Consider the following 27,892-nt stretch of genomic DNA (forward strand, 5'->3'; position numbering starts at 1 on the left):
AGAACTGCATCAAATTAAAAGTTCCTTTTGGGAAACTAACAGCAACAGCGTTGCCAACTAATTCAGCAAGATCACCGTTGAGCTACACAAAGCTGACAGCTATAACAAGGCGAACGTTTTAAATTCAGTAAATTTATTTTTATAATTTTATAATTAAATGCAAATAAGCTACATAATATACAGAAATGCATATAGAATGAAATCACAATGGGCATTTTGAGAAGCTCTCATCATCCAAGACCCTGTAGCGATGATTGCGATAAGTATCCAATTCGAAAATATATTTCTTACCGCAATCCTTCATCAACTTTAAAATAACCGGCTTAATATTCTCAATGCCCGTCATATTTGCCAGCTCATTGTAATAATCAAACTAGAAAAATGTAAGAGGAGTTTAATTGGATTTTGTTTAAATATATGTATACCATTTCCCACCTGTCGTTCGCCCATTTGATGGGCCTTCTTGCGATTGGGATAACCACATGCCCAACGCTCTCCTTGCTCCTTCTCCAGTTCCGCCAGCATTTGCTCCCTGGTTGGCAACTGTCGCTGGCCCGTGTAGAATTTCAGGGTGAATCGCACCTGCATGTCGAAGATGTGCGTCGGTATCACATTGAAGGGCAGTCCAATGAACGACATTGTCGGATTATTAATATTGATGCAGTGCTTCCACAAGGGTTGCACAAAATTATCAATCACTTGGATGCCCACATCGGTGCTCAGACAGGGAAAACTATAATGATAGCCAGTGCAATGGACAACATGATCGAATCTCTCCTCGCTGCCATCCTTGAAGATGGCACCCCCTTTGGTGAATCGTGCCACATCCGGTTTCTGTGTCACATTGCCCATAAATGTGGTATTCGGTGTCATCGACAGATGATGACTCAAATAGACATGTTTGGCCTCAACTCGAATGTGATTTGTGATATCCATGCCACTGGGACCAGCGCCAATGATTAAAACTGTCTGATCTGCAGAGATAAAGGTGGGTGAAAAATATATATAGATAACTGCAGATTATAATGTTTAAAACTATCTGATCTATCTATCTATCTATCTATCAGAGATTGAGTTGTCTAAAGAATGGCATAGATAGTTTTAGATTATAAGCGTGAAAGCTTAAAGTTGTCTGGTGTTGAAGAACATCAAATACATATATAAAAAGATAAGGATAATTGAAGATAATAAAATACACACTAAGAAGACGATTAATTAACAATCATTCAAAATATTAAATTAATCTTTCATCCAACTATTCTTATCAAAAGTGGTAAGTGTATGGAAATTATTCCACGACAATGTCAGACCCTTGATTATTTCGTCATTATTTATGAAAACGACAACAAAATGCCAGACTGTTGCTAGACAAAAATTGAAATGATTCCGCACATGCGGAAACGCAATCTTATCTTTAGTAGTAGCTTACTCAAAATTCATGCAATCTTGCGATTCATTCTCACCTTTAAATTTGTCAGCTTTGCGATATAGATGGCTGTGAATTTGTTTGCCCTCATAGAGATCCATGCCCTCGATTTGGGGCATATCTGGTTCCGTATAGTGGCCATTGCATACATATATAAAATCATAATAGATCGGATTGCAAGTATCGTTGATGTGATCCCAAACATAGACCTGCATAAAAACAAAAGCAACGAAAAAAGATCATTACAAAATGCATTACATTTAATCACAAAGACGCGCTCAAGTAAACAATAACAATATTTTATTGATGGAAAGCTCATTGCCAATGTGTCAATCACGTCAGCACTCACCTCCCAATCGTTTAAGCGGGGTCGCACCCTGATGACCTCGTGTTGCAACTTTATGTGCGGCAACAAGTTGAAGTGATTCGCATAAGATCTCAGGAATTCCAATACTTGCTGCGATGTTATGAAGGACTCGTCAATCTCTGTGGGATAAGGGTAGTCCGGATAACCCATAACTTCCTTGGGCAAATTTGTGCTGTAAAATATGCATACAAATACAGTGATTATATTATATTGTTTTATAATAGGTGTTTGCTTTTTAAACAATCACATTTTTGCTATGCATAATTTACATTTAAAAAGCTTACATTTAAAAAGCTGCCTCATTTTAGTAAACAAACGTATTTTAGTTGTGCTTCCCACTTTAAAGATTACAAAATTATTATTACATTGTTTGACTTTTCAAAACAAAATTCTAGTTGACTTTGGGGTTAGACTAGGAATAGGATTAATGGACAAATGCCTGATAAGAGCTGTAGTTTTTCAAGAGTCTAGTTAACTTAAAGTTATTCAACAAATCTCTATTTATCAAGAGCATACTTAAATTAAGTTCCTTAAAAAATATCAAAGCTGCACTTAATACGTAAAAAAGGATAAGAAGAGATAAAGAAAACTGGTCAAACTAGTTTTACCCTATTATGCAATTAATCTTTTGTATGGTCAAAAGAGAATTTCTTGTGTTTTAAACACACAAAATATATTGTTTGCTAAACCAAGACACTTATGAGGAATATTTGTTGGCTAATTTAATTGGAGACCTACCGCAATCCCTCGTACATGCTGCTGTGCACCTCGTCGTACTCATCTTTGGGCATTTTATCCGAGAATATCCATGTGCCACCGATTTCGGTGCCCTGCTCGTAGGCGACTGCCTCCAAGCCCTCCTCCAGTGCATTTTTCAATGCACTTAATCCAGCGGTTCCGGCTAAAATATATATATCGTATAATCCAATTTACATTTTATTATTATATTTATGTACCTCCAATAACGCACACGCGACGCAACTCGTTAATTGGAGTCTTGTGCATTTTCACAAATTAATTTCTTTTACGTTCACTGAGCAACTTGTTTAATTTACTTTGCTTTACTTGACTTCACTTCAATGATACGTCTCTTCAGCTCTCTGGTTGATAAGTGACTGACTAGGTCGATCGTTCAAATTCCATACTCTGGAGCTTAAAATGTATTCAAGCTATCAGCGAGCTGGATCGCTTTGCACACGATTTAAAGTGCCTTTTGTGGGTCTCTTTAGTTTACAGCTCGCGTTTGAGACACTTCTGAAATGCTTGTGAGTTGGACTTTTAAGCTTAGCATTATCGTTAACTTAATAGCTTCTGTTAAGATTATTCGGTAATCTTTGAAGACTGTGAATTTTTATTGCCGCTTAAGGACATAACGCAATTTGATCTATATTTTCTTTTAATATTTTGTTTAGCATTATTCCATAAATAATATATGGTTTTATTAAATATTTATTTCTTCGCTTACTAACATTTATATATATCTAGTCCAACCTTTAATTTATCAATCAAAAGTTACGATTTTTTAACATTTTTGTGTTTCGTAGCGCATTACAGAGTCGACTCGAGCGGGGTGAAAATTGAGCAGCTGTAAGCACTTGTTACGCTACAAATCACATAACAGAAACGTCAACGTCTGCGTTTGCAGCTACGTCAGCGTCTGCGTCGCTGTGAATGAATATGCTTTCCCACAACTAAAAAGGAGAAACACGGAAACACGGAAGGCGTTTTTTTGCTGCTGCTCAACACAGTTCGAGTTGATGCAGTGTAACTATTGCTATGCCCTCTGCTGTGCTCGCAGATAAGAACTTAGCCGGCTGACAATTTCCAGTATATACTTGACTATCTGTCTTTCTTTTGAGCACACTCGTGATTAGAGTTTTCCCCTCTTTTCTGGCGTTTTCTTTTACAATTATATATACAAAAATATGATTATATATAGGGAATTGTAAGTCATTGTGTCATTTCAGTTTATTAGCATACTTAATACGCAATTATCAGGGAGAAGTGCTAAACAATGATCTGTTGTAATTTTTAAAACAAATAAAAAGTAACAAGACTGCTTTAGTCGAGTGAGTTCGACTACGATATTCCCTGGACTAGAGATGTTACATATTTATTTATTTAATGTCAACTAAAGTCAGTCAATCCCAAAAAAAAGATGCAAAATAATAGATTAAATTAAATTTTAATTAAAAAAAAGATAAATATCTTAGATTAAGAATATATATTCTTTATGGGGTCGCAGATGCTTTCTTCTGTCTGTTACATACACTCCGTCAGTATCATTATACCCATTTCAAATAGGTGCAGGGTATTAAAAGTAGCTCAATTTCTCGTATGAAAAATGTATGAAATTTAATAAATTGCGAAAGGATATTTCTGTGTACAAAAAGAAGGAGCTTAACTGGAAATTTAGATACGCCCAAAAGCTGATAATCCCCATCTGATCGTCTCATTCCTCAAAGTGCTCAAAGAACATCTCCGAGGCAAAGTCATCCTCGAAGCAGCGATATTGTGTCGCCGCTTGGGATTGAGATTGGGATGACTTAGTTGACTCCGCTGTTGCCGTCGCCTGCTGCTGCTGCTCCTCTGTTTGTGGAGGCAACTCCAATTGGGTGCTGGTACTCGACGGTTCACAGTGCCTGGGTGCAGTGCGTCGTTCGCGATTCAACTGCTGCTTGTTGTCCACCTCATAGTCGCACTCCTCATCATCGGCCTGCTCCATGGAGGAGGAGGGTTGGCAACAGCTGCAACGTTCATCGCTGTCAGCGGCCTGCGCCGGATTGTTACCCACGACGGCGCCAATCACATTGCGCAGGACACGGGAAGCGGCCTCCTGCATTTGAGTGATTAGCTCACGGGCGGGATGCACTACGTCCGCGTCCGCTTCGAGTGCGCTGCAGGTTTTACCCTGCTGCGGCTGCTTCTGCGGCTGCTGCTGTTGTCTGCTTTGTGGATTCTCTTCGCATTGGCAACTGCGACGATCTTGGCCACCACCAGAGGGAGGTGATGGTGGTGGCGGCGGCGGATCCTCCTTTTCCCGCAGTCGAACGCGTTCCCTGCAAATGGCACAATCCTTCTCCGACTTCTCTGGTTTCTCTGGCTTCTGAGCCTCCCCGCTGGGCTCCAAATAAGGCTCATCCAAAGTCGCCTCAATTGCTACATCCTGTGGCTTCGGTACGTCCTTGCCGCGACGCACGCGATAAACCAAATAGATGAGCGCCATTGTCGCATAGGTTGCCTTGGCGACCTGGAAGAGAGTGAGGAGTGGAGTACAGTAGCATTAGCCGACACAGATTCCGACTTACATTCGCTCGTCCGGCGATTGTGGTGCCATTGAAATACTTCTTGAATCCCTCGGCCATCGCTTCAGCTTAAAGTGTCCCAATCTCTATGTTTAGGTCTGGTTGGGTCTGGTCCGGGCTTGCTTTGAGAATTTCTGTCGTTTCTCAGCTTGCTGCTAAATGAATATTTTAGAAAATACCTACTTGATTTTGATATGGATTAAAAAGTATATAGATGTAAGAACAAAATAACTAAGGAACTTGCCATATCATTGCAGATCAACAATATTATATTGTGATTTATACATTGTTGCCCTGTCTGAGAGAGGATCAAGATAAATGTAATAACAATAAATATGCGTGTATGATTTATAAGAGATAAAACAGTTATGCCACATTAAAAATACATTATTTATTACCTTGTTTGAACTAAAAACGAAGGCAGCTCAACAAATTTGCTGTTAACAAATACTAATCATTATTTCTATTAAGAAAGTGTTTATTGCGTAACGTCAGACAATATATAATATAATCCGCAAACACTGATAAGAACATTGATATTCTGATCACAGACACAGCAGACAATAAAAAAGAAAAACAAAAACAGCACTTTGACATCTCCAATTTTGTTGTTGTTTAATAAAAAAGGGAGGCAAACTTGCCACACGCACAAGAGACTAAATTTCAAATAAATGCAACAATTCCATGCTTAACTCTGAACAGAATCAATTAGCTTTATACAATTACATACATATACATATATATATATAGCGATCTTTACAATTTGCCAGTGAGCTCGGGCACAGCGTTGAATAGATCTGCGACGAGGCCAATGTCGGCCACCTGGAAAATGGGCGCCTCGGGATCCTTGTTGATGGCTACAATTGTCTTCGAATCCTTCATGCCAGCCAAATGTTGAATGGCGCCCGAAATGCCCACAGCAATATACAAGTCGGGTGCCACAATCTTGCCCGTTTGTCCAATTTGCAGATCATTCGCCACGAAGCCGGCGTCGACAGCGGCACGCGAGGCACCAACAGCGGCGCCAAATTTATCAGCCAGATCGTAGAGCAGCTTGAAATTATCGCCCGACTTGAGGCCACGTCCGCCCGAGATGATCACCTTGGCGCCGGTCAACTCCGGTCGATCCGATTTGGTCAGCTCCTGCGACACAAATTCACTCAGCGCACTGGCATAGTCACCAGCGGGTGCCTGCTCCACAGCGCCACTGCCTCCACTGGTGGCTGCTGGTGGGAAATTTGTGCCACGCACTGTAATCACCTTGACGGCATCCTTCGACTTGAACGTGAGTATTGCGTTGCCCGCGTAAATGGTGCGCACAAAGGTGTCCTCTGACTTGACGTCGATGATCTCCGAAATGGGCGACACATCCAACTTGGCGGCGACACGTGGCAGCACGTTCTTGCCAAAGGCAGAGGCTCCAGCCAAAATGTGCGTAAATTTAAATTGCGATTGGGCGGCGAGGACCAAAGGAGTCAACGATTCCGCTGTGAATCCTTTGAAGGCGGCATTCTCTGCTACCAGCACCTTGGTGACGCCCTCAACCTTGGCTACAGCTTCCGAGGCCTGTTAAATTAAATTTAAAATTGATTATGCAAACAGCAAAAACAACAACTGAAGAAAAGAAGAGAAAATTAATTACGGGTCCGCATTTTGTGCCTGCTACGAGAACTGTGACGTCACCGCCGATCTTCTTGGCCGCCGTAATTGTATTGAGCGTCAGCGGATTGAGTGCCTCATTGTTGTGCTCTGCCACCACCAAAGTGCTCTTGCAGCGCTGCAACTAATAAATAATAGATAAATAAATAAATGGATTATTTAACAAGTCCAAGAAAAACGATCGCCATTTTTTGTATTATTTTACTCACAAAGCTGCTGCGCACCAAATTGCGTGTGTTGTTGGCAAACATGTTGTGTGTATGCTTAGAGCGAAAACTGTTTAAAGAATAAGTTATATTTAAAAACAATTAACTTAAATTAAGCTGATAATTTACCAGCCACAATTCCAATCGCAGAAAGTCCAAAAGTCGTTCGCGTTTTGGTAATTTTTAGCTCATTTTAGTTAACAGACTTTAGCATAGTGGCAACGCCAACACATGTTTGAGTTAACAGCGCTAGTCTATTGGCAACATCAAATCATCTGTTTACCATATAAATGTGTGTGTGAAAATAAAATAACACGCGGAATTCTTGGTAAAAATTTGTTTGCTTTTTCGGCTATGAATTCTAAATATTAAACAATTGTAATTAGTTAACACAGCATAAACATGGGCAAAGGCATACCAGATCGGTGAGTATGCGTGTGTTTTTAGTATGTTTGTGTTTGTGACTTACGCATTTTATTCCTTGTGCAATTGCAGCTGGCTTAATTATCAGCCAATCGGCAAACGCATTTCCGGCACTCGATTTATTGCATTCAAAGTGCCGCTGCGTGAGGTGAGTCCATCCCCCCTTTCCCTACATATCTCATAAACAGGTTAACAGGAGTTGCAACTATAGCAAGGAGGCAGCCGAAGACTAAATTGTGTTGTTGATTGATGTTGAAATGCGGACCACCGGCAAAGGCGCCCGCTAAAAATAATCAACAATAACAGCAACAGCCACTGTTATCTTCGGTTTGACGAAGTTTGAATACCCTTGCTGGAAGTGATATACCTATGAGCTTATATCTGAGAGTGCATAAATATTTGTTGCATAATAACACAAGCAATATGCTGAGCTTTGTGATATTGTTGCGCGCCATTAACCCTTTGAAGACCATTGCGAATTTCGCGACGTTAACCCATTGCTCAATAGTTTGTTTTTTAAATTAGCTCATTTCAATTTTATTTTTATTTATGTGTATGCTTATAGTCTGAATGATATAACCTAATATATTTTTTAGTAATATATATACAGTTAATGAGGTCTCCCTAAAATGTTGCTAGCATATCTCATCCCTAAACTGAAATACGCACTGCAAGGGTATACAAAAATAGGGCCAAGCAGGCGAATTTTGTACGCCTTGCAATTATGCATAAAAGTGGCAAGTTGTACATGATGTTGCACACACACAGGCAGGAGCAGGACAAGCAAGTGGACCCCACGCAGCCGTCTTCTGCATGAATATTAAATTAAATTGTTTTTGCTTAATTAAATAACGCAACACAGCAGGCACAACTCCTTGCTCCTTGGCAGTTTATTAATTGTTCCGCCTCTGGCAGCATAAAATTGAGCAATTTCAGCATGTTTTAAATATGTTGCACATATTTACTTTATATTTTATTTTGTATTTATTTTTACAGAATATCAATAAGAACGTCGACGAACAGCTACGTCTGGCGCCGTACTCTTTGCTGGAGACGGTGCCAAATTTGGGCCTCATCGTTGATCTGACCAACACAGATCGCTACTACGATCCAAGGGCAAGTATAACTCTGATTCGTGCTTTAAAAACCTGATATACTAATGTTGTTCCATTCGTGCAGGCTTTTGAGGATGAGAATGTGAGGCATCAGAAGCTGTGCATACCCGGACATCACACGCCGCCCAAGGAGCTGGCAGAAAGGTGCGTCCGTTGGGGATTCTTAGACTTGATTTAGTTTTACTTACTTAGCTTTATTTATATATATATTATGTACTTATATTTATATTTATTTATTTCAGATTTTGCGAGTATGTGAACAACTTTCTGGAGGCAAATGCGGATAATGGTAAGTGCATAAATTATTTTGTCAAACTGCTAACGCCTACACACACATTTGTAACTGTGCCGTGGGAACGCTTTCCCCTCGATCAGCCAAGTCAGATCCAGATGCATATCTCTCAGCACACAATTAGTGCTCGAAAATATGCAAAGAAATTATCTATGTAGATAGGTAGTGCAGTGCCGCATTTTTAGATGCCTATCAGCACTGCGAACAACTATGTGTATAGACCACAACTATTTAAACTCTTTAACAACAACCTGATGCACAAAAGTGGGCGGGTTGCATTTTTGAATACCCCTTTAATCTAGACTCTACAGTTAGTTCCCAGGCCTCGAGTTTCTGGAGCCCAACAAGCAATTTAGGCGCCAGCAAAGAAAAGAGAAAATGAAAATGCATTTCTTATTATAATACACCCAAACAAAAACAGGCAAATGGGTAAAGCAAGTAAGCGAATTTTAGCATATCCATTAATATTAATATTAATTTTCATTATATGTTTTATATATATTATATGTGTATATACATTAAAAGGAAGCTAGCTAAAAGATCAAATAAAGTTTAGCTGTTGGCAACAGTAATACTCCAACTGGCGCCGTTGTTGCGTGTTTTGAAAACTGCCAAACGAATTAAACGCGAAATGTCGGCAAACATGTTTACAACTCAAGAGATCCAGAAATATATTTATATGTGTATATAAGTCAAATTCAAGGTGGTCGGCACTTGTCAAGTTTGCAGGCATCGTTTTTACCCACAGTGGGCATAAACTAGAAATTATTGTGCATAGTTTTCTTTTTGGTTCAAGTTGTTCTATTAGTTTCTAATCTAATTATTGATATCTAATAGATATATCTAAAAAATAAGACTATGGTTTTTAATTGAAGAGTGTTTATTTCAAGCACTTCGATACATTCTGATTTTGGTTTCTATCTGAATTTTAGCTTCACTCTCATTATTTATGTTCAGCATTTAAACCAAACAATTGAATCTTTGACTGCCAAAGCATATTAAGCTTAACCTTCTCACTGATATATGAATTTTGTTGAATGGTTAATCACGTTGCCCATTGTGCTCAACATTGCGACAAGGATGTTGTTGCAGTTGTTGTTGTTGCTGTTGTTGGTGCTTAGCTCTCAAGTTGTAACTTGGCTTAAATGGAACGCAACAAACATGACGTACAACTGGCAGCTTCTGCCCGCATAGCGCACCACCACAAAACGACTTTTGTATCCTGCCCCACCGCCTGCTCCGTTCCCGGCCCCGCTGCCACCTGAGCCTTGCCTCGACCGTCGACATGTTTTTTTTTGTTTTGTTGTTTTGCAACAAAATTTATAGCCAATGTTATACATATTGGCAGTATGCGCTGTTTGCCGTTTGCCGTTTGCCAGATTTAGCCCAGGTCGTCGCTGCTGCTTCTGCTTTTATGCCAATTGCCTCCTCTTCCTTTCCTCCCCCTCAGCAGCCAAAAGCGTAGCCGGTTGTGGCCACTCTTGGCGTGGGCGCTGCTCAACGCATTCCTGTGGCTCTCTTTGCATTGAAATTTGTAGCAATTTGTGGCAACATGCCTCAGTTAAATGCTTTCTCTGCTCCATATAAAGTAACCAAGCCCAGTAACCAAAATAAAGCCCAGACTAGCGAGGTATTCCAAAACGAAATGATAGTTGATTAAATGTTTCAAATAGATACGAATTCTAGATATGATTAAAGAATCGACACAGCAATCACATTACAATAAACAAAAATAAAAAGTAATAATAATAATCAAAAATAAATAAAAAGCAAAAGGAACTCCCAACTCCACTCCACAGACAAGCTAATTGGCGTGCATTGCACACACGGCGTGAATCGTACCGGTTACCTAATCTGCTACTATATGATCCTCAACATGAACATGTCGCCAGCCCTGGCCATAAAGAGTGCGTAAAAAAAAACGAAAAAAATAACAGAAAAAAAAGAAGGAAGTCTTTTAATAATTACGATTTCAATTTCGACTTGTAGCTTTCGCAGAGGCGCGTGGACACCAAATTGAGCGTGAGAACTACACCGACTCCCTGCAGCAGCTACAGAAGTCTAATCGAAGAGATCATCACTCCGACTACCAGCACACAAATGATGATAATGACGAGATCAGCAGTCACAATCATAGGCAATCCGAATACCAGAGAACACCGGCTGAGCGGAGAGAGTATTATCAACGCAGCAGAAGACAGAGTCAACACAGTAGTTGGCGGCAGCCAAGTTATCAATCTCGCAATTCCAATCAAAACTATGACTGGCGGCAGCAGCAGCGAGGACAGCAGAATGAGCGAAGAGGAGGATTCAATGATTATGCTTCTCGCTATCAGGAGCAACAGACAAGGCTATCCTGGCGATATGAAAGCAAAGAGCAGCACAGCTACAGCAGCAGAGGCGTCAGCGATTACAGCAAGGACTACAGCAAGGACTACAGCAAGGACTACAGCAAGGACTACAGCAGGGACTATAACAGGGACTTCAGCAGGGAATACAACAGGGACTACAGCAGGGACTACAGCAGGGATAACAATTACAGCAGCAGGAATTACAACAATTACGGCCGGGATAACAACAGTTACAGCAGGGATAATAGCAACTACAACAACAGAGATAAAAGCCGTGGCAGAAACAGATACTATTGGTCATCAAATGGTGACCAGGCTTAGGGCTAAACTCAACCTTAACTGGTTCACAATAAGTTCAATTTAATTTCTGTAAATTTATATTGCCAAAGTTGATGTGTCGCAATAAATTCTCGTCGTCGTCTGTTGGACCAATTTGTGTGTAAATTATAGCCCATTAGCCAATAGCTCAGCAGCAATTAAAATTCATTTTCAACATGGCCAAAAGCCGCGGGTGCCGTTCAAGCTGCTGCTGCTGCTGTTGCTGCTGCTGCTGCTGTTGCTGCTGCGAGCACACAGTTAACAAGCGTTCAGATCGTGTGAAGATACAATTCACAAAAATTTGCATATGACTTTTATGTTGAGACTGCGCAGAAAGAGAGAGAGACAGAGAGGCAGAGAGTGAGAGAGAGATAAGCGTAAAGCGAAGAGTGGCGTGAAATTCCTGGAAATTAGCGCATCGCCGGCGGCAAGCGGCTCCTATGTCAAACAAATGTCAAAAGCTATGCACGATGCGTAATTATTCTTATGTACCAGACTTATTAAATATATATTTATATATATATCTTCATGTCCAGTTGTCGTCGTATTTAGGTCTTGTACAGTGGTCAAAACAGTTGATTTGAGTGCTCAAAAGGTGAAGTCTGCTTTGGTTTACTCATTGTTAAGACTGTCAAACAGGATTTTGGGTTGCCTTTCTCATTAGCAAGGAGGTCTTTTTAAAGCCGACAAACCGTTTAATGTGATGTCAAATTTAATATCCTTTCTTCTGGCTTACAAATCTGACTTAGACTGTTGTTTAATTCACTTTAAATTCGTTTTACTGATAACGACTGTATCATCAGCCAAATCGTTCATTTATATATGGATTAAAATAATACTTACTAATAATATAAACTTACCCAATACGCTTAAAATGCGTCTCACATTTATATAAAAAAATCATCGATATCGGATTTTCGATTATATCAAACTCACCGGTTATGGATGTTATTATGCTCCTATGATTTGGACACAATTCTATCCAAGGCAGACTACCATTTCATAATGCTTACCTAAGAGAATCTATTTTCTTATAAATATTAATTGCAAATTTAGATATTGACTACGGTCCAAAATATAACTTTTCCGATTGAAAAATACTATTTACCAGTACTTTGCATTATATCATCATTTTTTGTGCATATATTTTATCCTTATAATTGAAAATTGGATTGGTTACTCTTCCCTGCGATAAAAGACAGCTTTTGAAATGCCTTCACTTTTTTTTTATAAAGCGCATTTTACTTAATTTAATTTGATTTCTCTTCGCATTGTATTGTGAAATATTCAGCTGATAAGCTCTCGATATCCACTCGTCTTTTGTTAATGGCTATTGAGTTGAGCCCATTGTCGTGTTTGGGATATGGGACCTGTCATATTGACGGCATCTGATCGTTTCATTATTTCGTCATGGTGGTCAAATGTCAACTTATTAGCATAAAATGTGGCTGCTGTCGCCGTTTCTGGCCGTTTGTTGGTTGCTCGCTGCTTGGGCTTATCGCAGTGCGAGATCTTATCGCTTAACGATCGCCAATTGTTGTTATGGCCACAGGTCCTGCGACAGCGACAAATCGTTGGCCATTACGATGTGGCAGGGGCAGTGGCAGGAACAGTGGCAGATACAAAGCCAGGGACGGACACCGTCGGCGATACAATCGAGTTGATGTTGATGTTGCCCGATCTGATCGGACTGCCGCGATAAACGCCTCGTGTGGCATGTGGCATGTGTGGCGTGAAGTTGTTTGTTGCCCTTAATTGGGTAGCATTTCGTTTTGGTCTTTTCGCTCTGCGCCGGGTCTAAATTTAGCAACTGACTGACCCAATGTTGTCGGCCATAAGGTGATACTTTAATATGGCCTAAAGGCAATTTAGGTAAAAGCTGCTGTTGACAATTATTTAAACTTAACTATTTGATATGTTTAACTTACCTTTGATTAGGTAAGAGCTGTTGCTAAAATACCTCAAGCTTAAAGTTAACTATTTGGTTTGAGTTAACTTACCAAAATATACTTGATCTTTGCCTGTTAAAGAACGAAATTCTAAATTTTCCTATATTTTTTAAACAATATTCAAATTTGTAATAGTTAGCATTTTCGAAGTTAGTTAGACTTTTAACAAGAAAGATGGTTTATTAGAATATTATCATATATGTCATATATTTATATATTATATAATTAAATGATATTAGTTAATTGAAGTGTTTGAGCCACATAAGTGCACAATTGATAGACAAATAAAGTACTCATATATTTTATGGTTAATAATTTTTTAAATTTTAATATTCCATAGGCTTAATATTCCTGTATGATTTCCAATATAACATCCATCAGTAAGTTGAGACAGGCAGTAGCTGAAAACATAAAGCAAAGTTGCAATTTATATTTGTTTCTTTTATTTCAATTAACCATTAAATATCTTCAAACTCGTATTTTTAACTGAACTCATAGCTATTCATTAATCAATCTTTCAATGATCTCTTGAAACTTCCCAAATTTTTCTCTCTACAAGTTGCAAGCAGTTGTAAAAATTCCAAAAGGCCACAGAGCTCGATAAATGGGTCTTTTGGTCATGCCGCCGATTGTGGGACACTTCTCTGTCTCTCTCTCTCTCTCTCTCTCTCTGTCTACTTCTCTCTCTCTCTCCCTATCTGTCTCTCTCGTTGCCCCCCGCGGTTCACTGCCGTCATAAATTGCAAAATCAACCAAAAATTACCAATTGTCAGCTCGGCGCGTTTTCTGCATTATATTTTATCTGTTTATGACCCAAGCACAGATCGAAGCAGATCCAAGCAGAGCAGAGCCTCGAAAGTGTGGCCAATTTTCACAGGCTGTGCGACGATCATTTATCTTAGCATAAGTTGGAGCGCGATAATTGCATTCCACATGGGGCAAGGCAGCGCTGGCTGCGCAGAAGTGGCAGCTTGGCCACTTTGAAGTTTCGCAGCCGACAATTAGGCATGCCACATAAATTTCCACCTCATATATGGCAGCGACTTTAACAGAGGCATTGATTTAAATAATAGCATTTAAAGAGCATTAACAAACCGAACAAAAACCAGAAAAACGTCCTATAGAAATCCCAGAGACAAAAAGACTGCAATTAGCTGGAAGTTTCGATTAGACCAAAACCAAAAAAAAAATGGGGTAGGCAAAAACCAAACAATCCATTTTGCAAACGAACCCCAAACTCAGTCAATCATGATTCAATGGGGGCAACCACTGACAATTGCCTTTGGGGCATACCTTTCAATTGCTGGCCATTGGCTTTTGTGTGTGAGTTTGTGTGTCCAGCCTGGGGGCATGTGATATGTGTCTGCGTGGCTCACATGTCTGCCTGATAAAGGGTCACAGACTCAGACAGCAGCAGAATGTTTTTTGTTGCATTCATTCAATGCTGCCACAGCTGAGCGCACCAGATAATCCCCCTATTGTTGCCAGAGAGACCAACCAGGGTATAAAGAGTCGGGGTATACCGTTTAAATTTTGTCATTCTGCTTACACTTGGGTTGCCGGCAAGGGTTTGTCGAATTTTCAAATGAGGCGTGCTGCAAAATTAAGTAGCACAAATCAGCCGCAGATTAGAATACAATGCGCTGCCAAAGCTGCGGTTTGAAAGTCACAATTTGTGAACTAAAAAAGTAGACTGAAATTGGAGTTTGCTTCCAAGTGATTTAGTACCTGATGGATGTTAAATAGGAGTGTACTTTCCTTGGAATGAGTTTAGTATCTTTTGGATGTAGGCCATTTAAGGACATTTTACCAGGTTTTGAATAAGTAGATGTTGCGAAAACTTTAATTATCAACTAATCTATGAGCTAAAGTTTCAGATTCGAGATTTGAGATGTCGACATCTATCCCAGGTTTAATATAAATGTAAATGAAGGGTGCTGAAATTTTTAATTCCTGGCCAATAACTGATACTGAAAACTAGGGATTTGTGGATGGTGGATTAACTTAGGGTTGAATGCATGCATAATTTGTGAATGGAAAACGTTCCACTAAAAACCGCTGATTTTATAAATAGGGTCTTAGCTCGAAACGAAAAAAGAGGATTTAAAATATCAGCAAAGGGATATTCAGGTTATTAATAGAACTGAAAGGACTCACGGAGAGTTAGCTTACGAATAATTTTAACTATATCCTGTGCAAGTGAAAGCCATATATTCAAAGAGAACTACAACTCAGCATCGCATTAAATCTGGATTATATATGGAGTTTCGAACCGCCCTCTTTCGATGGAATCGAATCGAGAAACACTTGCCACTTATCGGCGTACACAATCTTAATTAAAGGCCGCCCAGTTGAGGGGGGAATACAAAACAAATGTTTACTTTAAAGTCGATGGTAATCTGGGGCATGCCACATGTGACAATCGTGGGCAGTCAAATTGCACACGAAATCGATTAAAGTCACGATGAAACAACACGAAATCAGCAATTAAGCAGCCGAAGGGCGAAATATTTATTTATTTTTATTTTTATCTTTATTTTTCCTCTTATTTTTCATTATTTTTTTTCTCATCCCAGTTTCATTTATCTCGCGCCGCGTCGACAGGCAACGATTGAATTGAACCCAGGCACGCACGTGACTCAAACCCAAGACCTTCCTTCCTTTCTTAAATTGCTGCATAGTGGACCCAATGAGGTTTTTTTTGGGTGGGCGTTACTCACTGATGCATGCAGCATGCGGCATGCAGCATGAAATCTGTGTCGCCGAACAGTTGAGCCAAAAAGTTAATGCTCCTGTTCGAGTATAAATCGTAACTTTTTCATTTGTCGACAGTTGCCAGTCTGAAGTCATCTGCCGATTGGTGATTATCTTCTCCCACACACCAATACACACAAATGCATTTGAGAGTTCTTTTTGCGGCTGGCGCCGCACATAAACTTTATTGTCGCCACATTTCTATTGCATACTTTGAGGCGCCACAGCGGAAAAAATAAGGCAAATAAGTCAATGTATTAGTCGAAGGTGCCTCACGAGCAGAAACCCTGCATATTGATAATCCATTGTGATGTAATCCTAAAAAATAACCTGCTGATGACTCAAAACTTCCGCAAGCCATAGCTTTGTTCAAACCGGTTCCAACCGGATCTATTTGGCCTCTTGGAAAATACTGCAATTGTAGTAAAAAATCTCGCAAATCTGGCTCGATTTCTTTAACAAAGTTATGCCCTAACATAGTGCTTGGAGTGTGTAAAAATATGATAATATTTTCATGTTCCCATGGCCATAACTTTGTCAAATTTGAATGGTTATATTTCAATGTACAAACTGAGAGTAGATCTTCATGCTACCCTTTTTCTCATTGCTAATGGCTGCTGGGTATCCACAAAAAATGCTGGGACAAGTCAATGAACTTTAAAATGTGTCGCTAGACCAAAATCGGAGACACGCCCATTGCCAAAATGTTGCGTTGCCACCAAACGCCCGCGCAACCCTTGGAGTTGTCAGGGGTTTCGTTCCTGCCCCTCCCACCCCTGCCTCTTTTTTGTGGAAAGTAATTTTTGATGTTGCTCTATCTTTCATTTCTGCTTCTTTTTGGGCAAATATTTGTGCAAGTCAGCGGATGTGTCTCCGTGGGGTGGAGAGAGAGAAGAGGGGAGCAGTGGGTTGAGCACCACCCCTTGGCATGTTTTTGTGTTATCATTTGAGTTGCATACTTGCAGGCGCCTGGGGTAGGAGAGGTCAGGGGTCAGGGGTCGGGGTTGGGGGTTGACGGTTGACAGAAACGAAATTGTTACGGTCTCATAGCTGGCAAATGTTTTGGAAATATCTCAAGTGCTATTTATTTTGGTCGGCTGTCAAAGTGCTCGGAGCTCTGTGCATCATTTCGAGGGTGTTTCGCACACATTTTTATGTCCTGTTTATGGATTTGTGGCCACATTTATTAAATTCAACAGCTACAGTTGCCAAAAGGTTTGAAGTGCTTGAATCAAACGACTGCAAGTCAATTTAGATTTTATTTCGATTGATTTGCGAACAAATTGTTGGAGCAAAATGGAAATCAGCTAGTCCCAACACTTGACTTTTATTTATTTAGTTAATGTCAGTCGACACAAAAGAAAATAACGTAAAAATATATTTAAATTCAAAATTATAAATATTTAAAAGCATTTGTGGCATGTCTTGGCGACATACTCGTTAAAAACCCAATCAGAAAATCGAAATCGTAAAATAAATGAATACATCCTCAGTTGATTGATCCAAATTAAATGTAATTTGCTAAAGAGAAAGTAATATTTGCAAGGAATCGACTTAGAAACTTACCCAATGATCCAGTGATTATTCAAGTTCTCCCAGCCTGCTGCTGCCTGCTCGTTGTCGGCTGAGTCCGCAGCATAATTCACCGAGTAGGCTGACAAAGGCAATGATCAAACCAGCGATGAGCATTATCAGCGGCACATTGAAGTAGTCGAGGGTCAAAGGGAGTGTTTCATACGGTTCGGATGGTATCAGATTCAGATATCCAATGTGTATTGTCTGACGATTTGTGTCATCCGCCAGTTTCTGCATGAGGCCACTCACAAAACAATTGAGCAGCGTCTCGCTCAGTTTATACTTGAGCAGCCATTGGTTTTGCATGGGGAAGCCTGGCAGGGAATGCATCAGATCGATGGGCAATGGACGCATTCGTGGCTTTTCCATATACTGTTGCTGGAACTTGAAGAGCACCAGACGATCGCTGTGTGCCAAGTAAGCATAGTTCGGATCGAACACACGACGATGCTCCAGTATAAAATCATAGGACACCACACGCGTTATATTCCACAAGATATCCGGATAGTCGTAGGTCATCAACACCGTCTTATCATAGGCCCCAATGACAATGTTAATATTCTGTTTAACTAGTTCCTCAAAGCTATTTATTTGTGGATCGTACAGACCCGTGAAGAGTATAGTCTTCAGAAAAGCCAGGTAATAATTCGAGCATATAAATCCAGCCACAAATATGGTGCTGAACAATATGTAGTGCTGCCAGCCAGTAATATTCGCAAGTCGAAAACCCGCACAGAGCAGACTCGAAAGTATATCTAGCAATAGTTTGCCGCACTCCCAGCGACCCAATTGCAGCCAGCAAATAAAGCTGGCAAATCCACAGATCACTGCTATATATAGTGCGACTAGTAGCCAGGTCTTCAACTGCAGCGGTGCTATAATATAATAGTTCTTCGATCGGGGCTGTGCTGACGGTATCAAAATATTGCCATACAAATACATATAGCTCTCCGTGAAGCTGGCCTCATTGGAGTAGGCCAATAAATCGCCGCAAATTTCGGATTTATTGCTACGCAAATATTCTAAACAATCACTGGCCGAGTAAACCTTATAGTCCGGCGTGAGTACGGGCACAAATTTGGCGCCCCTCTGTGCGAGAAACTTGCGGAGCAGCATGAGAGCATAGCCATCGTAGAGCTGATCCTCCGGATAAACGAGTGTCCGTGGCGGATTATTATAGAGAGCCACACGCACCTCCCAGCCCCGGAGATTGTCGAACCAATGCAGACGTGACCACAAATAATGCTCAATGCTGCTGCCCCTCAATTTCTGTTGCGGATGTGGAAATAAATCGCTCGTAAAGAGTTGACCCTTAATTCCCAGACTATCCGTACTATTGAAGAGGAGCACATTTGGAAAGCCGAGTTGCCAGAGTGTCGTGAGTATTTGCAGCCAGTTGGCAACGCTGTCACAGCCCACTAACAAAAAATCAGCTCTTTGCATTTTCGTCGGCAACTGCTGGAAAATCTGTACGGCTTGTTCTCTGGTCGGTAGTGGTAAAATCATCAGCAGAGGCTTGGGCAGATTATTACAGCTACTGTAGAGTCTACTATAATCCCTACTGACCAATACGCTTGGAGTTTCATTTAGGGTTCGACTAATCTCCGCATAGATATCTATGGATTGTGTGGCATCCGTATACATAAGATTGCTTTTGGTCTCCAGCCCGCGATTGAGGGCTGCTATGCTCGAGCCGAGCTCATTGTGGGTGCTTTGATCTATGTGAGCAGTGAGAAGACTTAGCAGCAAAATAAGCTTAAGCATGTTTCTCAAACAGAGTCTGAGCTTGGTTTAGTGTTGCACAGTGTGTTTAGATGAGCTGAAAAAAATACAAAATAAATAAGCAAAGCATTAAAAAGCAGCGTGATTTGTACAGGCTTTGATTGGCATATTGGGCAGCTTGTGATTTATTATAAAATTAATATTAATTGTTGCTAGGTTAATAGGCAGCCAAAGCATTAAGCACTAGCCTTTAAATTGTACGAGGATGGTGCAAATTATATGTCACATTAAAGCTAAAGGTTTTGGAATATTGATTGAGATTTATTTGAAACTTAATTTTACTTAGTGTACAATAAGATAATATAAATATGGTTATCATTTTAAGTGATTTGTATAGGCTGGGAATGAAATAATGCTTGTGACTTTGATATTTATTGAAGCGTCTTGGATTAAAAGAAGCAAAATCCTTAAGCACTAGTTTGTAAATAAAATATTATTTATATATCACAAAAAAAGAATGCTAAGCATTTCTCTCAGTGTGACAAGATTGCTGCACTATTTGCGAAAACCAAGCATAAGCAGACAACAACTAGAAGGGTGCCAAGGAACATGTTGCCGCACTACAGCACACTACATCAAATCCATACATCAATCAATCAACGCTGACGAAGTGGCCAACGTTGACTCCCTTCGCATGCGCCAGGCCAACAGCTCGACGAGAAAGGTGAGCAGTGCCAGAACGTAGCCCAGGCCCAACGACATGGCCGGCATGACGAAATAATCGAGATCCAACGGTGTTGCGGTCTCATAGTCCTCGGTGATGAGATAGTGGAGAGAGCCCACGCTCGATGACATCGTCTCGTGATCCGCATCCTCGCTCAGCTTCTGCACGAGTCCACTCTCGAAGGCATTGGCCCAGGCCCAACTCAGTTGCTGTTTCAAGAACCAGCTGTCGCGCATCGGGAAGCCAGCAAACAAAAATAATATTTTGATGGGAATGCGACGCATTCGCGGATGCCTCAGCATCTTCTGGGCATAGTCATAGAGATCCATGCGATCGCTGAACAATATATACGCATAATTCTCATCAAATCCACTGCGATGTTGCCACATTGTCTCATCGGAGACCACCTTAATTATGGGCCACAGCATGTTGGGCAAATTATATCGTCGCGTCAAATTCCGATCGTATTCATCTATCATAATACTTATGTTCGCCTGGAGTAAGTCCTCAAAGTTATCGATTTGTGGCTCAAACACCTCGGTGGTCAGCATGCTCTTCAGATAGCCCAAATAGAATGTTGAGTAAATAAAGCCCGCTACAAAGAGTACACCAAATAAGATATATCGCTCTCGTCCATGCAGATCCTTCAATGCGAATCCGGTGAACAACACCGAACAGATCGTCTCCAGCAGAAAGGTGCTAAAAATCCAACGATGCTGCTGCTGCCAGTGTATATAGCTCATAAAGAATACAATAAATGCTATATAGACGATCAGGCAGATCCACACAGTGGAATGGAATGGCGCCACCAGATATCGATACGATCTCAATGGTTTCGCACTGGGCACCATTATATTGGCATAGGCCAATCGTATTGGGTTCGTCACCACAATGGCATTATGCGATTTCTGGGCCAAGGCATCGGCGCAGAGATCTACGTGGCGGGAGAGCAGCGCCCTTATGCAATGTCCTGGCGATTCATTGGGCGTATTGATGGCCACAAATTTGGCATTGTGAGCAGCCAGAAAATGTCGTATAAATCGCATATAATAACCACCATAGATCTGTTGGCCATGTTCATTATCGTAGACGAGGCAACGTGGCGCATTTGCGTAGGCTGCCACACGTATCTCGAAGCCATGCAAATCAATGGAGCGATTGCGATTTGCAACATAATTGTTCACATTGCTCAATTCCAGTTTTAGTTGGGGAAACAATTGTTTCTCATATATTCGCTCGTTCTGCGCATAATAAAATAACACATTCATATAGCCCAATTCCCAGGCGAATTCCACAAATTGCAACCACATTTCGGGCATGTTAAACTCCTCTTCGATTACCAGCAAAAAGTCTGCAGACTGAAAGTGAAAAGTTAGCCATTTAAAGAGCTCATTTGGTGGTTGCTTCACAAAGAGCACAAAGATCACTTGCTCGCCTATTTGTTGCATTATTCGTGTTGCATTTAAAGTTGACTCATTTAATATTAGCTGAGTTGTGGGTTTTATTTGGCGTAGATGGTGCAGTTCCTCTTGATACGGATTGTAGATGATGTTTGTGGTAACTTTGAGTCGCGTGTTGAGCTCATCAATGATTTGGGGCAGTTCTGCCGTTGCAGCTGTGCTCGTTTGTGGCAACAACAGCAGCACTAGAAATAAATGCATTGAAAGCGACATCTGCAAGAGATTTTTTCTGGGATTTATTTCAAGAAACTTATTAAAGATAATAAGATGTGTACCATATAAGGAAGCTTAAGCGGAAATATATATATTTAAAAGGAGACTTATGTGATTAAAGATTAGAAGGAATATAATAAGTTTATTGTGATTTATCAAATTAATAAATAGAGAAGTGGATCTGATCTCATTTGTTTTCTACACAATGATGACCTTGGAGATCTATCAAAGACCACCTACAAAGATTTAAGTGATAATAAGAGGCGACAAATAGATCTCTTCACATTTGATTTTTAAAAATAACAAAAACACCCACAAAGTATTTTTGGCAGCATCTGCTAAGAGGCCAAGCCTTCTTCTTAGGTAATTCCACCTACTTTAGCCACTTCAATATATCACCTGGTATCTGTGCATGCCTGCTGTGTAGACTGGGTCAATTAAGACTAAATGACTGTTTACTGGTTCACTGATATTTGTTGATATATTCACAATATGCTGCAATTAGCACTCGGCATAGTTTGTGTATTTGTTTTCTTTGCTACTCAACTTATAAATATTCCATTGCAGCTGATAAAGTCAACGGGAATTAACACTCGCTCAGACAGACAGACACTTACCGACGCCTACGCATCACATCCTGTTCTAGTATATATATATTATTATCAGTTTATTTATTCGTCTATTTATGTTTAGTTTAACAATTTTCATGCCTATGCAAAAGCACAATAATGACAACAATAGTATTGCAATAATATTATTCTACGCCCACATTTATTTATTTAATTTAATTTTTTTCGAACGTGTCAATATTTTTGCTGGCTAATTTATTGTCAACGTTGCAAAGATCGAGATTTGAATAGAACCAATCAGCATGGCACAAGTGGCGCCATTTTTTGATCGGCGACGGCGATCGCAACTAAAAATAGATGCAAACAATGTAGTTTTGCTCGCACTCCTTCTCTTTCTTTCATGCATGCGCACAATTGTGACCAATCGGAGAGAGGCGCTATTGTTGTTGTACTTGCTGCTGATGCTGCTGTTAAGTGGGGTGCTGAAAGAAGGGGGGACTGTTAATCGCTGTGCACAGCTGTTAAAAAATTAACTGTTGGCTGTCTGATTTGTGGCGCCTGATTAACGGCTGTCATGCACTGCTAATAACTACAGTACCGGTTATGTTACGGAGCTCAATGTTAAATGCGCCCGCAGACTGCCTGCTTACGAGGCACTTGAGTAGGGTTAACGAATTAACCGCTAATAGCTGAGCAGAATTTATTTCTTGTTTTGTGGGAATGCTTTCCGCGAAATTTGTGTGTTTCACTCAGTTTCAATTTTGGCAGCCAGTTGACCCACTGTCAGTCCTCCCATCTCTCAGATCTTGAGCTTGTTATAGTTGAGCCACTGGCCTCGCTTAACAGTATGTTGAACAGTGCAATTAGCATCAGGTCCTGCAACGGTACATTAACATACATTCAGTATTTGCATAGCAATTTGCTCAGTGAATCTGGGTGGAAACCTTGACATTTAAATTTTAATGATTAAAAGCACTCAGATATCCGGGTAAAACTAAAGCACTAATTGCCCGACAATAATTATATATTCTTAAGACATTAACTGAGGCTAAAGTCTATGGATCAGTAGAGTATTATTACCTTAAGGAACAATCTATGTCAATTTTGATCTAGAAAGTAGAAAGGGTTCAGATATTAATCTCTGCTTTGCTGGCTGTATCTTTCTACTGCATCCACAGAACCTCTGCTAACCAACTTCTGCTTAAGCTATTGCAATTCTCTATCAAAATTCCTTCACAGACTTAATCAGCTGTTTAACTCTAATAAACTTCCAATTTGGCTGGCTGCTTTTCGCAGCATGACTCAGGCAGAGACACGCACAGTAGTCGGAAGAGATGTTGGCGCAGGCAGCAGCGGCGCATAATTAATAAGATAAGAAATGTAGTTGGAACAACTGAAACAACTTACAAGACACCGCCCTGAAACACCTCGGGCTGAAGGTCAAGCTAATAATGATTTAGATAATCAAAGAGAGGTGCCCCCAAAAAGGCAATGCGCCGATGCAATCCAACCTGCCACCAAAAGCCAAGCCAAGCCAAGCCAAGCTAAGCCAACTTGCCTCGCGGCACAAACTGACAAACCAAACAAAAAAGCAAGTGGCAGGTGAGTGGTGGAGAGAAGGGTGGGTAGGCTGAGGAGGGGGTTGTGTAGTGCCTGGCAAACGATCATAAATACGAAAGAAAAAAAAAAGGGTTACGCCTATTTTTACACGCAAGCAAAGTCAGCATTTCCACGGAGCTGAGGAGACGAAGCAAAAATATTAAAACGATGCGACGTGACAGATTACAAAACGTTTGACACCAGCGCCAAAGCCGCCACGACGAGGCAGCAACTCCAAAGAAGAAGAGGCAGAAGAAGAAGCTGCACAAGAAGCCAAAGCAGCCACTTGCCACACGACGCGACGGCTCAGTTGTTGCAGTTGCAGTCACGAGCTTGGAGCCACAGTCCGACTCCAGACTCAAGTTGGTAACTGGGTTCTTGGGGCATTCTTCTCTCTGATCCTCTGGTTTGTTTTTCTTTTTGTTTTTTGTTTTTTCTTTTTTGTGGGGTCGACTCGTTTTTGGCTGCTGCGTGCGAGTAAATTGCCTTGAGGCTGCCACACTCAGCAGCGGACTTGCAGCAGCAGCAACAAACTGTTGCAACTGCAGAGCGCGCGTCACAAATTAATTCGCTGAAGTTGCAGTTGCAGTTGCAGATCGGTATGGTTCCCACAGTAGTTGCTCCAAGGCGGATTTGCCAGGCTCAGCCTGATTCTTGAGTCTAGTGGTTCACCTGCGCCTGTGCAGCGGTTCTTCATTCACCTCCTCCACCTGCTCCTTATCATCCTCCACTGGCTCTGCGGAGGCTGCACTCGTGAGTTATGACAGACAGGCTCCGACGACTGTGTGGAGGCAGAAGCCAGGATTCACAATTTCAGAATTCAGATACCGAGTGCCTCTTACGCTTGAGCGTGCAATTTTAATACCCTCCAGCTTAGCAATTGGTATTGGGTATATTGTATATGAGGTAAACTTAATATGAGTACATCTCTTTTTGAGTTTACTTGATAGTCAATATACCCTTTATCCACTCAATAAAAGATGTGTGGTCTATAACTTAGGCTTTTTGATTTTTACAGGCTATCCAGTTTATATAGAGCTATGCTATTTGCAGTTATGTAAAGTTTACTCATAGGTATTCACTTAATTTGCATACATTTATCGATTAATATAGCTTTAAATTTTTTCAGAATAACAGGGTATATTTTTGTCTAGTCTTTAGTATATAGGTTATTATGCCATTAGTAGTAGGCATTCCTAAACTGTAATATTTGGTCTGTTTGACATTCTCTTTTTTTTACATGGAATAAATGATTAAATACTTTTTTGTATTGGAAGTATTCTAGCAAATTTCTATTATAAAATAGCATTTAATCATTAGAGAAAGTTTCAAGTAAATTGTAATATTACTTACAGGTTTACGGGGTGTTTAATAGTCGTGCTCACAGTTCAACTTGCTTCTAATTCACTCAGTCAACAGGGGCACCGTGCAGCATGCAACAGTGCAACAGGGCAAACGTGGATGAGATTTTGCGTATGCGCCGCGTAATTGACTTGGAAGTTATGAACCTTTAAATGTGGCCACTGCAGAAGGCACCACTGCATCCAACAGAGCACCACTGCACCGCAGAACCACAGCACCACTGCATCACAGCATCTCAGCATCCGAACCACGGGCATGTAATTTTAATTTTCTCACTTGATTGCCCCGTAGCTTTAAAGTCTGCACTCATTCATATGACTGTGGTTGAGGCGGGTGCCCCATTCATACGATTCATATTCATATTCATACTCATATTCATATACATATTCATAAATATATATGTATATATTGGTGTGGATCGCGTTTTGGTCATTCAGGTTCGTTATTGGTTTCGATGGGCAGCTGAGTTGAGTTGATTAGCCCTTGACTTGCAGCAAAGTTGTTCAGCTCATCAAGTGCCAAAGTCTTGTTAAAAGATCAACAGTGGCAACAAAAAATGATATATCGAAATTAATTTATATAACGAAAGTAGCAGAAGGTTTCTAGGTAGTTAAGAGAGCTGAGAATGTAACTTGATTATCAATAATAGTAATACTAAGTATATTCCAAAATTCTACAAATATATTCAATATTCGAACAATATTATATATTCTTCTTCCATTCGTGTCTCTAACTATACCCATTTAATTCAGATATTTAATATTGACTTTATCCTATTCTTATATCTCTATCCTCTCTCTAGTTATCCTCATATTTCTTTGATGATAATTACTATAGTTGCAAAACAATGCAAACAACATTCAGACATTTGCCAAATACTCAATATGAATTTCCCATGCAAATCAGCAAGTTTTTTTTGCAATTAAGTTGAGAATGCAAAAATCGACGATAAACTCTGTGATCTGTGCCGTTTGGAGGAATGGATTAATATAAGGTAATTATTGCATATTTAGCGTACAATCCGAGCTCTCAAATATTAACACAAATGATTAGCAAAATCGCACAAATTCGCATTTGGGGAATGCGGCACAGTGGAACAGTTTCTTTAGTTGTCGAATAATTATTGAAATAACTAAATTTTCTTTTGTGTTTTGAGTTAGAGAAGAAAAGTGTTTATTTTATTGCGTATAATACTTGAAGATTATATAATAATTGATATAATATAATAATTCAAGATCGATATTAATCGATAACAACTTACGAGGGCTAGAACTAATCTAGTATTGACTGATACAATCAAACAGAGTATACTATTTCTCATAACTTGGTAAGCTTTTAATATTGGTATTTTGTTCCACTCTTAATTTGAAGCGGATAACACTTTGGGAGAATTTGAAGCGGATAACACTTTGGGGAATCTCCAAAACGACCGCCCGATAAATGTATGTGTATAAATATTGGCCGCGAAATTTGTCAGGTTTCGCTTGCGAGTGTTGTACAACGCATTATGTTTATTTATATACTTTATAATTATAACTCTTTGCTATTGCCTACAACTCGACTGCTTTTTATGCCACTCATTGTTGTTGTTGCGGCACTTCACATATGACCGCAAATTTGTAGCGCAAATCCAAAAAAAAAAAAAAAAACAGGAAAAAAAAACATAAATAAAAACTTCATTCAACAATTTTCGGGCTTTAAACTTGGGCTCGTCTGCGGTTCGGTTTCAGTTTCGGTTTGGTTCATCTTTGAGGGGGCAGCAGCAGATAGATGCTGATACTTGCTGCAGATGTTGTAGATGCTGATGTTGATGTTGTAGATCTCGAGGCTGCGGCCTGTTGGCTCAATAAATTATGAGCCCGCCTTTTTTTGTATTTTATATTTTTTATAAGAATGCAAACACAACTCGATTGTGGGTGTCATGCGTTTTGGCCTAATGAAAATGTTTGTCTTTACCCGTCCGGCGATTTGCCCGAATATATGTATATATATTTTGGTGGGCAAATTTATTGCGCCTCAAATTACAAGAGCTGGAGAAAAGACCACAGATTTTATGTACGACTTGGTGTCTTGGCAGCCATCTAATGGCTATGTAATGAAGCATTCCAACAAAACTCTAATGGAACTCAACTCGCGGGCGTTTCAAATGTCTTTGCATGCTAATCGTTGTTCAAACTGCATTCACATCCATATATCGATATATGTAGGCTGCGAATGTGATTTTCTTTTTTGAGAGAGTTTTTTAAAGTGACAGTTATGAAAGGCATTCCTATTTTGGAATTCAAAACTGCTAACAAATTGTTTTAGATGGAAGTTTTTATATAGACAGTAAGAGCATGATATATTTTATTTCTAAATTAGGAATTAATGACAATATATTCATAATTAATAAGCTGCTAATAATAATAAATAATATGCTTAGTTTTTCCTTTTACAAAATCATATCATATATTTTAGACGTCACATTTGTGGAGGCTTAATAGATGTTCACATGCTCGTTGCT

General features: G+C 40.0%; 6 protein-coding genes across 6 annotated transcripts; 1 reads left to right on the forward strand and 5 right to left on the reverse strand.

The window, feature by feature from the left end:
- Positions 1-116: 116 nt before the first annotated feature.
- LOC6568796 (senecionine N-oxygenase) lies at positions 117-2,910 on the reverse strand. The gene is made up of 6 exons (XM_001994949.2): positions 2,750-2,910; positions 2,532-2,694; positions 1,776-1,965; positions 1,464-1,635; positions 436-974; positions 117-373 (listed from the first exon to the last, which is right to left on the reverse strand). The coding sequence occupies exons 1-6, from the start codon at positions 2,796-2,798 to the stop codon at positions 203-205; spliced, it is 1,284 nt and encodes a 427-aa protein (XP_001994985.1). The 5' UTR covers positions 2,799-2,910; the 3' UTR covers positions 117-202.
- Positions 2,911-4,122: 1,212 nt separating this feature from the next.
- Positions 4,123-5,643, reverse strand: LOC6568795. Its single transcript, XM_001994948.3, has 2 exons — positions 5,102-5,643; positions 4,123-5,043 (listed from the first exon to the last, which is right to left on the reverse strand). The coding sequence occupies exons 1-2, from the start codon at positions 5,156-5,158 to the stop codon at positions 4,246-4,248; spliced, it is 855 nt and encodes a 284-aa protein (XP_001994984.1). The 5' UTR covers positions 5,159-5,643; the 3' UTR covers positions 4,123-4,245.
- A 53-nt stretch (positions 5,644-5,696) lies between these two features.
- Positions 5,697-7,238, reverse strand: LOC6568794 (electron transfer flavoprotein subunit alpha, mitochondrial). Its single transcript, XM_001994947.3, has 4 exons — positions 7,093-7,238; positions 6,967-7,033; positions 6,741-6,881; positions 5,697-6,664 (listed from the first exon to the last, which is right to left on the reverse strand). Exons 2-4 carry the CDS (start codon positions 7,006-7,008, stop codon positions 5,855-5,857), a joined length of 993 nt encoding a protein of 330 aa, XP_001994983.1. The 5' UTR covers positions 7,009-7,033; positions 7,093-7,238; the 3' UTR covers positions 5,697-5,854.
- On the forward strand, positions 7,237-11,572 carry LOC6568793 (RNA/RNP complex-1-interacting phosphatase homolog). The gene is made up of 7 exons (XM_001994946.3): positions 7,237-7,388; positions 7,459-7,534; positions 8,383-8,502; positions 8,566-8,645; positions 8,744-8,790; positions 10,593-10,700; positions 10,783-11,572. The coding sequence occupies exons 1-7, from the start codon at positions 7,366-7,368 to the stop codon at positions 11,463-11,465; spliced, it is 1,137 nt and encodes a 378-aa protein (XP_001994982.1). The 5' UTR covers positions 7,237-7,365; the 3' UTR covers positions 11,466-11,572.
- A 2,017-nt stretch (positions 11,573-13,589) lies between these two features.
- On the reverse strand, positions 13,590-19,504 carry LOC6568792. Its single transcript, XM_001994945.3, has 2 exons — positions 17,732-19,504; positions 13,590-13,812 (listed from the first exon to the last, which is right to left on the reverse strand). The coding sequence occupies exon 1, from the start codon at positions 19,502-19,504 to the stop codon at positions 17,747-17,749; it is 1,758 nt and encodes a 585-aa protein (XP_001994981.1). The 3' UTR covers positions 13,590-13,812; positions 17,732-17,746.
- A 606-nt stretch (positions 19,505-20,110) lies between these two features.
- LOC6569095 lies at positions 20,111-27,805 on the reverse strand (the record flags this gene model as incomplete). The annotated part of the gene is made up of 2 exons (XM_043215407.1): positions 20,111-21,875; positions 27,717-27,805. Coding segments are annotated over 2 exons (1,854 nt in total), but the record flags the coding sequence as incomplete, so codon positions are not given.
- Between the last annotated feature and the right edge of the window lie 87 nt (positions 27,806-27,892).

Source organism: Drosophila grimshawi, unplaced genomic scaffold, assembly GCF_018153295.1.
Source record: "Drosophila grimshawi isolate 15287-2541.00 unplaced genomic scaffold, ASM1815329v1 contig_1367, whole genome shotgun sequence".
NCBI classification, from domain to species: domain Eukaryota; kingdom Metazoa; phylum Arthropoda; class Insecta; order Diptera; family Drosophilidae; genus Drosophila; species Drosophila grimshawi.

Excerpts from the sequence above, each read along its gene's own strand:
- LOC6568793 (XM_001994946.3), top strand. The coding sequence starts at position 7,366 with ATGGGCAAAGGCATACCAGATCG. Across the intron at positions 8,503-8,565 it reads ATCGCTACTACGATCCAAGG|GCTTTTGAGGATGAGAATGT; the intron begins GCAAGTATAACT and ends CCATTCGTGCAG. Across the intron at positions 8,791-10,592 it reads GGAGGCAAATGCGGATAATG|ACAAGCTAATTGGCGTGCAT; the intron begins GTAAGTGCATAA and ends TCCACTCCACAG.
- LOC6568794 (XM_001994947.3), bottom strand. The coding sequence starts at position 7,008 with ATGTTTGCCAACAACACACGCAATTTGGTGCGCAGCAGCTTT. Across the intron at positions 6,882-6,966 it reads ATTTGGTGCGCAGCAGCTTT|TTGCAGCGCTGCAAGAGCAC; the intron begins GTGAGTAAAATA and ends ATTATTTATTAG. Across the intron at positions 6,665-6,740 it reads CAGGCACAAAATGCGGACCC|GCCTCGGAAGCTGTAGCCAA; the intron begins GTAATTAATTTT and ends TTAATTTAACAG.
- LOC6568796 (XM_001994949.2), bottom strand. The coding sequence starts at position 2,798 with ATGCACAAGACTCCAATTAACGAGTTGCGTCGCGTGTGCGTTATTGGA. Across the intron at positions 975-1,463 it reads CAAAGCTGACAAATTTAAAG|ATCAGACAGTTTTAATCATT; the intron begins GTGAGAATGAAT and ends TTATCTCTGCAG. Across the intron at positions 374-435 it reads ATCAAATGGGCGAACGACAG|TTTGATTATTACAATGAGCT; the intron begins GTGGGAAATGGT and ends ACATTTTTCTAG.
- LOC6568795 (XM_001994948.3), bottom strand. The coding sequence starts at position 5,158 with ATGGCCGAGGGATTCAAGAAGTATTTCAATGGCACCACAATCGCCGGA. Across the intron at positions 5,044-5,101 it reads CAATCGCCGGACGAGCGAAT|GTCGCCAAGGCAACCTATGC; the intron begins GTAAGTCGGAAT and ends ACTCTCTTCCAG.
- LOC6568792 (XM_001994945.3), bottom strand. The coding sequence starts at position 19,504 with ATGCTTAAGCTTATTTTGCTGCTAAGTCTTCTCACTGCTCACATAGAT.